Source organism: Mesitornis unicolor, unplaced genomic scaffold, assembly GCF_000695765.1.
Source record: "Mesitornis unicolor isolate BGI_N332 unplaced genomic scaffold, ASM69576v1 scaffold28571, whole genome shotgun sequence".
NCBI classification, from domain to species: domain Eukaryota; kingdom Metazoa; phylum Chordata; class Aves; order Mesitornithiformes; family Mesitornithidae; genus Mesitornis; species Mesitornis unicolor.
The window spans coordinates 6,295-14,757 of record NW_010162595.1 but is presented as its reverse complement, the minus strand read 5'-3'; the positions used below and the strand labels follow the sequence as shown (position 1 = coordinate 14,757).

At 57.5% G+C, this 8,463-nt stretch overlaps 1 protein-coding gene across 1 annotated transcript; it reads left to right on the top strand.

The window, feature by feature from the left end:
* Positions 1–802: 802 nt before the first annotated feature.
* Positions 803–8,462, top strand: ACOT11 (acyl-CoA thioesterase 11; the record flags this gene model as incomplete). Its single annotated transcript, XM_010193672.1, has 16 exons — positions 803–941; positions 1,695–1,764; positions 2,941–2,991; positions 4,048–4,108; positions 4,226–4,327; positions 4,533–4,668; positions 4,936–5,092; positions 5,985–6,104; positions 6,188–6,332; positions 7,032–7,087; positions 7,194–7,260; positions 7,335–7,418; positions 7,518–7,651; positions 7,942–8,073; positions 8,152–8,278; positions 8,370–8,462. Coding segments are annotated over exons 1-16 (1,674 nt in total), but the record flags the coding sequence as incomplete, so codon positions are not given.
* Position 8,463: the final 1 nt, after the last annotated feature.

Here is an 8,463-nt window from a genome sequence, read left to right as displayed (position 1 = left end):
CGCCAGGGTGGGAGCCGAAAGCGGAAGGAAGGGCTGTAAGGGAGCCCAGACGGCTCCTCGTGGCTCCTCAATTACTCACTGGGCTAACTGAGTTCACCCCTTGTGTAACACGGCTCGCTTGACACCTCATCAGATATTTGTTTTATTTTTGTCGATGATCCCAACCCCTTTCTCCCAACCTGCTCCCCGCTGGGACGGCAGGCAGGGGAGCTCTGCGCCCAGCAAACGGTGAAGCCCTCAAGGACTGTGTTAAACCATGCAAATAACCCCAAAACGAGGATGGCTTCTCTCCCCTCTGCTTGCACCAGCCAGGAAAAACTGTTTTCGGTGTTGCCTTTGGCGAAGGGAGTGGTGGTGGAAGGTGCCCAGCCCCAGGCGCAAGCCCTGGAAGTGCAAAACCACCCTTTGCTGCGGCATCCCAAAAATGAAGCTGTCCGGGGTGGAGGGGAGGGAGAGAGAAATTCCTTCCCAGAGAACTGAATGACTTTGGGAGAGGTTTTGTACAGTTTTCAGGTTGGATGATAAATGGCCTGGAAAGCTGCAGTGATGACCCACAAAGCTCTTTTTAGAGGGATTTCTTTTCATTTTGGCTGCAGGTATCACATCTTTGGAAGAGGTTGGGTGGGTTTTGGTGGTACCCGACGCCGTGCAGGGCTGGGGGTGCCGCTGGCTCTGCGTGGGTCACCAGATTCTCGGGGTGATTTTCCTCCCGTTTGGGTGAACGAAGCTCTCGTTCCCGCAGGGTTCGACCTCTCCGCTGCGTGCCCGGGATCCAGGGGAGCAAGAGGAGATGACAGGGGCCATGGCGAGCCCCTCGCCTCCCCGCAACCCCACGGAGGTGCAGATGAGCCAGCTGGTGCTGCCCTGCCACACCAACCACCGCGGCGAGCTCAGCACTGGGCAGCTGCTCAAGTGGATCGACACGGCCGCCTGCCTCTCCGGTGAGTTATCCCCTCCCGACAGAGCCATCGTCCCACCGGGACGGGAGGGAAGGGACCGGAGCCAGCCCCATGGGCAGCGTGCCCGGCCGTCCAGCGCCAGCTGGGCACCTACGTCATGCCGTTTTGCTGAGTAATTGGAGAACAAGCAGGAGCAAGATGAGAAGACAGATCACAAGCGATGCCTGCTTCTTCCAAAACACTGCCCTTTTCCTTGCCTGGTGTGAAATTCCTGGCTGGTGACATTCCCGGCACCCTGAGAGAGCCCTGCCAGATGGGGCTGAGCTCCTTTGCTATATGAAAAGCTCACCCTGCCAAGCGCACCGGGCGCAGGGAAGGGAAAACGAGTGTGGTGTCACAGTTTGATGTGGTTCTCAGGGCAATTTTGCAATCTGAGGTTGCTGGAGTCCCAAGGGAAAGCCGGAATGGCAAGACAGCTTTAAAATATTTGCTGTGGATAGGGAGATGGTATCGGCTGTCTGCGCATCCCTGCAGTGGCTGAAAGCATCGAGGGAAAGCAAACAGCCGGGCAGCTTGCCTCCTACTTACAACACACCCTCCAAACCCAAAAAACACCTGCAAACCAAACCCATGCTGGAGAAACCCCAAACTCTGCTCTCATCCCCTGCAAATGTGGTGGGTGGGCATGGGCAGCAGCCAGAGGATGCTTGGCTGGGGTTTCCCTGGTGCATTGCACCCCTCGCACGCCCGGCGTGGTGCCGCAGGGAGCTGATGCCGTTTGTTTTTCTTTTCCAGCCGAGAGACACGCTGGCTGTCCCTGCGTCACGGCCTCCATGGATGATATCTATTTCGAGCACACCATCAGGTAAATACTCCGCACTCCAGCATGGGTTTTTCCTATCTGCTGGTTGCAACGTGAGCAGCAGGGATGGAGCTGGGACGGAGAACGGTGTGTTGGGGAGGGGAGGAGATGTGGTGGCGGTGCCAGGCTCACAGGCAGCCAGGGATTGAAGCTCTGACTCAGACTGCCTGCTCTGACTTATCCTCTGTCTGGTCACTCCAAGAGCTCCTGCTGTTTTGGCTTCCCAGTATTTCCCTCTGCCTCAGCTCCTCCCTGGCTTTGTTCAAGAAACAGCTCTGCCCTAGTGCTCTGGAAAACTTAAATCTTGCAATTTGTCCCTCTATAGTGGCTGTGTGGGTGGCTGGTGTGCTGCTGGGATGAGCTTTTCCCAGGCAAAGTCCCCTCCTGGGCTTGTCCTGGCACCTCCTGCGTGCTGCTCGCTGTGAACACACACAGCCCCTGGGCTGCCACCTTGCAGGGGACAATATGAGCGTTCCCACCAGGCACAGGTCCCATGTGCCCAAGGTGCTCTCCTCCATTACCACCCCGGTTTGTCTGGTGCTAGGAAGTCCTGACTCACTCCTGGGTTTTGTCATCACCCCCAGGAAATGCAGAACTCCCACCATCTCACATCGTGGTGCTGGTGGGTCAGCGAGGACGAGTTGCCCATCGCCCTGTGGCTCAGCCATGTGCCAAAGCCATGGCATGGGGACGTGGTGCAGCCCTGTGTGACAACGGTGGAGGTGGCACCATTGATGTTTGGGGGCAGAGGGAGCTCTGAGTGCTGTTTTCTGCCTGCTCTTCTCCCTGCCCTGCCCTCTGTGCTTTCTGCCACTGCAAAGGAACAGAGCCCCTGGGGCAGGGAAGGGCTGGGGGTGCTGGGGTACACAGAGGAGACCCTGAAGCATCACTGACTTCAAAACTCACTGGCTGGGCATGGGATGCTTCCAACTCGCAGTTCTGCCACGTGGAAGTGCAGCCTCCCAGCAAGATTTCACATGGATTCGAGTGGCTTTTATGGCACCAGCTCCTGCAGTTTGATACAGAGAAAGGGGATAAAGTAATTTTTGGGCTGTAATACAGACAATCAGACTCCTGCCCTTTCATGCCCCTCGCTGCAAATGCATCCAGAGCATCCGTGTGCCTGCTCCCATCGCCTCTAACCCTCTCCCCCTATCTTGCTTTTTCCTTTTGCCCCAGCCAGCCGTATCCAAACCCTCCTGGACAGTGGGATGGGAGGAGCGGTGTCTGGTATGGACGTTTGGGAGTGTTAACCCCACTGATGAGGCACTGCCTGGGAGGTGCATGGATACCACCCACGTAAACCTGCTAACATTTTGGCATGCTGCAGGGAGCACCGAGTTGCCACTGGGGTCAGTGTCTGTTCTGGAGGCACCATCCCAGCCCTACACTGCCCCTGCCCCTGCCCCTGCCCCAGCCAGAGCCAATGTGCAATCTGTGTTGAGCGGCCGAGATGATTATGGTTGGTTGAAGCCAAAAATTGTGCGTGGGGGCGAAGGGGAACTTAAGGTGCTGAAGCACGTGCTGACTCTTCCTCGCTTCTGGTTTTGAGCCCTCTACCCTGCAAACCTGTGGCGGCAGCCATAACGTTTATTTTTCCACTGAGTTTTCCGCAACTGGTCTCTTTTAACGGATGAGGAGTATTCCTGATGCATTTGGCAAAGACTGTTTGCTGTCAGTGTTGCCAAAAATCTGCATTTGCTCATTTGGTCAGTGCCAGTCTGGAGTAGGTAAGGCTGCAGAGACGAAGCCGTTTGTGTGTTTACTCTGAAGCCTACTGAAGGCACAGAGGAGAGCTCCTGGGCTCTGCGAGCAGCAGTTTGCTGCCAACAGATGTTTAATGCGAGAGACAGTGCAAAATGCCCCTGGCAAATGATCCTGCCTCCTGCTGTCTCCCAAAATCCCAAGGTGCCTGTCACTAGGAGGCCCTGGAGGAGGGATGGGGGCAGTCAAGGTGCTCCCGTTGTGCAGGACAGCTCATGCGAGGCAGGAGGAGCCGTTTGCTCTGGCAGGAGCATGCATGCCCCCATGGCAGGGGGGGTGCCAAATGAGCCTTGGGCACCTCCAAACCCCCCAGGTGCCCCAGACCTGGGGACCTGTTTGTGTGCAGCTGCTTGGGGGTGACATCTTACTGCCAGGCTGAACGCCTGTGGGCTCCCACGACTGGGGGGTGGCTGTCCCTATGTCCATCCCAGCATGTGCCCGCTGTCCTGGGCAGTTGCTGTGACAGCGGGGCCATCGTCCCCAGTAACGCCTTGAACGCTTTCTCCTCTTTGTGTTTTTCAGCGTCGGGCAACTCGTCAACATCAAAGCCAAAGTGAACCGAGCCTTTAACTCCAGCATGGAGGTTGGTGTGCCTCCCCCCCTGCCTCAGATGCAAAATACCCAAATCCAGACATCCTGGGTGGGATGTGGGTCCCTGGGGAGCGGAGCTGGCTCTCAGACACGCCGTGTCCTCTCCCAGGTGGGGATCCAGGTGAGCTACGAGGACCTGTGCAGCGGGAAGCACTGCAGCATCTGCAAGGCCTACGCCACCTTCGTGGCACAGGGCCCCTCGGGCAGCAAGGTGAGGGGCAGCTGGGGGCGTCAGTGGGCTCTGGTGTGGGGTTGGCGAGGAAATGGCCTCTTTGGGGAGGGAGCAGCTGTAATATAACCCAGGAGGAGCACGTGTGGCAGGATGTACAGCGCTGTAGGAGCGTGGCCTGGCGCTCGAAGATGGCGTAGGCTTTCTCCTGCAGCAGGACTGCACCCTACCCCTGTCCCCTTCACAGGTGAAGCTGAAGCCGCTGGCCCCACAGACGGAGGAGGAGAAGACTGAGCACAGCATCGCTGCTGAGCGCCGCCGCATGCGCCTGGTCCATAAGGACACTCTCAAGGACCTCCTCACACGCAGCTCCCCCGAAACTGGTACCGCGTTTCCGCAGCCTGGGCTTCTGGCCCCAAAACAGCCCCAACACTCACTGGGCCATCCTTCTTCCTTGGTGGTGATCGCCATGGAGGTTTGGGAATGCCCTGGCCATGGAGGAAGGGATTGGCCCCACCATCCTGGATCCCTAAGCCAGGAGATACGGGGGGTTGACGCAGTGGGAGGGTGACCATGGGGAAAGGGGTTGAGGGCTGGTGGGACACCGGCAGTGGGGTGTCCCACTGAGCCCTGTTCTCGCCCCACAGCAGAGCTGGAGACGCGGGATGGCAGCGTGACAGTGCCGGCTGAGAATACGCGGGTGGAGAGCGTGGAGCTAGTGCTGCCCCCGCACGCCAACCACCAGGGCAACACCTTTGGGGGTCAGATCATGGCCTGGATGGAGAACGTGGCCACCATTGCAGCCAGGTGACCCAACAGGGATTTGGGGTGGAGGAACAGCGTGCCCAGAGGGGATGAACAGCCAGGGCAGAGTCAGGCCACAGCAGAGTTGTAGGGACCTCCTCCCCCTCTACTCTGCCCTGGTGAGACCGCATCTGGAATATTGTGTCCAGTTCTGGGCCCCTCAGTTCAAGAAGGACAGGAACTGCTGGAGAGAGTCCAGCACAGGGCTACAAAGATGGAGCATCTCCCTTATGAGGAGCGGCTGAGGGAGCTGGGGCTCTTTAGTTTGCAGAAGAGGAGACTGAGGGGAGACCTCATTCATGGTTATAAATATTTAAAGGGTGAGTGTCACGAGGATGGAGCCAGGCTCTTCTCGGTGACAAACAATGATAGGACAAGGGGTAACGGACACAAACTGGAACACAGGAGGTTCCACTTCAATTGGAGAAGAAACTTCTTCTCAGTGAGGGTGACAGAGCCCTGGCCCAGGCTGCCCAGAGAGGTTGTGGAGTCTCCTTCTCTGCAGACATTCAAAACCCGCCTGGACGCCTTCCTGTGTAACCTCATCTGGGTGTTCCTGCTCCGGCAGGGGGATTGGACTGGGTGAGCTTTGGAGGTCCCTTCCAATCCCTAACGGTCTGGGATTCTGTGACCCTCCAAAGGGGATGTCCCTGGCACATCACCCTTGGACGGTGCCACACAGGGAGCCCCATGGGAGCATGGTGTTGGAGAACCCTGGGGACAGGTTCATACTCACCACACTCTACTTACTGTCAATTCTCATGGCTGGTTTTGGCGGTTGAAATCCAGGGGTGAAATTTTTTGGGGTCTCCTCAGCTCTGGCTGGGTCGAGGAGGGTGCGTGGGGCTGCCAGGGTGCTATGGCCAGGGGGTGACGCCTGCCCCCCACCCCCTAGCCGGCTGTGCCATGCCCACCCCACGCTGCGAGCCATCGAGATGTTCCACTTTCGGGGCCCATCGCAAGTCGGGGATCGCCTGGTGCTCAAAGCCATTGTCAACAACGCCTTCAAAAACAGGTGGGTGCCAGCAGTGAGGGGATCCCCATCCCACCCTCCTGGTGGCTCTCCACACCCTCAGCCCTTCTTCTCCTGCCCCCCAGCATGGAGGTGGGGGTCTGCGCCGAGGCCTACGGCCAGGAGATGTCTGTCAGCCGAAGGCACGTCAACAGCGCCTTCATGACCTTCGTGGTGCTGGACCAGGAGGGCCGTCCCCGCACCCTGCCCATGGTGGCACCCGAGGCAGGGGTAAGGCCAGGCAGGGCTGGCTTCTCCCCACCGCAGGGTGTGGGACCCCGCGGGAATCCTTGAAATGCTCCCAGATTCGTGGCAAAACAAACGCAGTTTTATGATGATGGAAATCAAATTGCTCGATAGCAAGTGAATTAAATTGATCGCTCCATATAACTAATAATAAAATAAACCACTTGCCCCTGCAGAAATGGAGACGTATTAGCCATGCAAGGCTTAACACAATATCACCTGCAAGATCGAGCTCATCTTTTCTATAATTTAGAGGAAAGAATGAAAACCTCTTAGGTTGTTTTGATCTTTCAAAACACCCTAATCCATAATTTGCTCGGATCCAAATATTTGAGAAAATCTGCCAGGCAAGCACGGCCACAAAGCAAACACCCGCACGTCTCAGGGCACGTCGTAGCGTGAGCAGGCGATGGCATCGCCTCCCCCTTGGCTGATCTGTACCCACCCACCTGATTTTTGATGCCTTAAAACCAGGAGTCTCCTCCCATCCTGCAGGAGAGCATCTTGTGGCTGGAGCCAGGCTCCTCAAAACCTCCCCTCTGCCGGCTTTAAAACGCTGCACTAGCACTTTCTTCAAAATAAGCTGCTTTTTTGGGGGGGTTTGCCCACTCCCCAAAAGAAATCTGGGTTATTTTTTCCCCCCTCCTTTTCCTATTAACCTTATGTGCTTTTCACATTTGTTAGGATGGAGAGAGGAGGTACAGAGAAGCCAGCGCTAGGAAAAAAATTCGGCTGGACCGGTGAGCGGGAAAAATACGGAAGAAGGGATGGAGGAGGGAGGAGAGGGGGTTCGGTGCTGGGACGCAGGGGCAGTCTGTGTTGACAGAAACCGTTCCTTTCCTGCAGAAAATACGTCGTCTCCTGCAAACAGACCGAGGTACCACTCTCTGTACCCTGGGACCAAAGCAACAAGGTAGGGCACTGCCCTGGGGTGGTCACTGCCTCCTGCCCCCCCTTCCTACCCCTGACCTGCCACCCCTGCCCCAGGTTTACCTGAGCTACAACAACGTCTCTGCGCTGAAGACGCTTGTGGCCAAAGCCAACTGGGCACTCGCCAGGGAAAAGGATAAGGTACAAAACCCTGCCCCATGCGCCTGAGCTGCTCCTCGCCCCCAAAGTATGGGCATCTTGGGGGCTCGGTGTCCCAGCTGGCACCCTGTGCTCCCCAAGGTGCGGATGTACACGCTGGAGGAGGACAAGTTCCTCTCCTTCCGCATCGAGATGTCGGTCCACATCGCTGCCGGCCAAGCCTTCTCTCTGCTTTCTGACCTGCAGCGCCGGCACGAGTGGGACAGCCACTACGTGTGAGTGCTGCAGGGCTTCCCAAAAACACGTTCTTAAAGTTAAGGTTTGATGATGAACACCCCCCTTATGGGCTTTCCTGGGAGAAAGTGTGTTGTCTCAGAGCCATGATTGCTCCTAAAGACCACGTGTCCCTGTCCCAGCTCCACCTGGGTTGCACTTTGCTGCAGAAAACACCTATTTGGGGTCCCCCAAAATTATTTTGGGTATAATGGTGGGTTGTAAATGTGTAAGCCCCCAGACTTGGGGGGCACAGCAGGGTTTCTCTAAGCAGTCCCCTCCCTTCTCACAGGAGTGCCGAGCTGGTCCAGCAAGTGGATGACGACGATGTGATCTACCATGTGGTGAGCCAGACACTCAGCCACGAGAACAAACCGCAGGACTTCGTCATCCTGGCGTCCCGACGGAAACCCTGCAGCAAGGGGTAACCATCTCCCAACCCCTGCTCCTCTGCTCCCCATCGGGTGGGCTGCCCCAGCTCACCAGGCTCTCTCCTCCCCAGGGACCCCTACGTGGTGGCCTTTCGGTCGGTGACGCTGCCCACCCACCCCGCCAGCACCGGCTTCACGCGAGGGGAGACGCTCTGCTCCGGTTTCTGCATTTGGCCGGAGTTGGATGAGATGAGCAAGGTGGGATGCTGCGGCCGTGCCGTGCATACCCCATGGGGGGACGCTCCCACCACCATGTGTGCCCCTCCTAACCCCCTCCTACACCTTGCAGGTGGCTTATTACAACCAGGCTACACCGGGGTACCTCAACTACGTCACCACCAACGTGGCGGGGCTGTCCTCCAACTTCTGCGCCACCTTCGAAG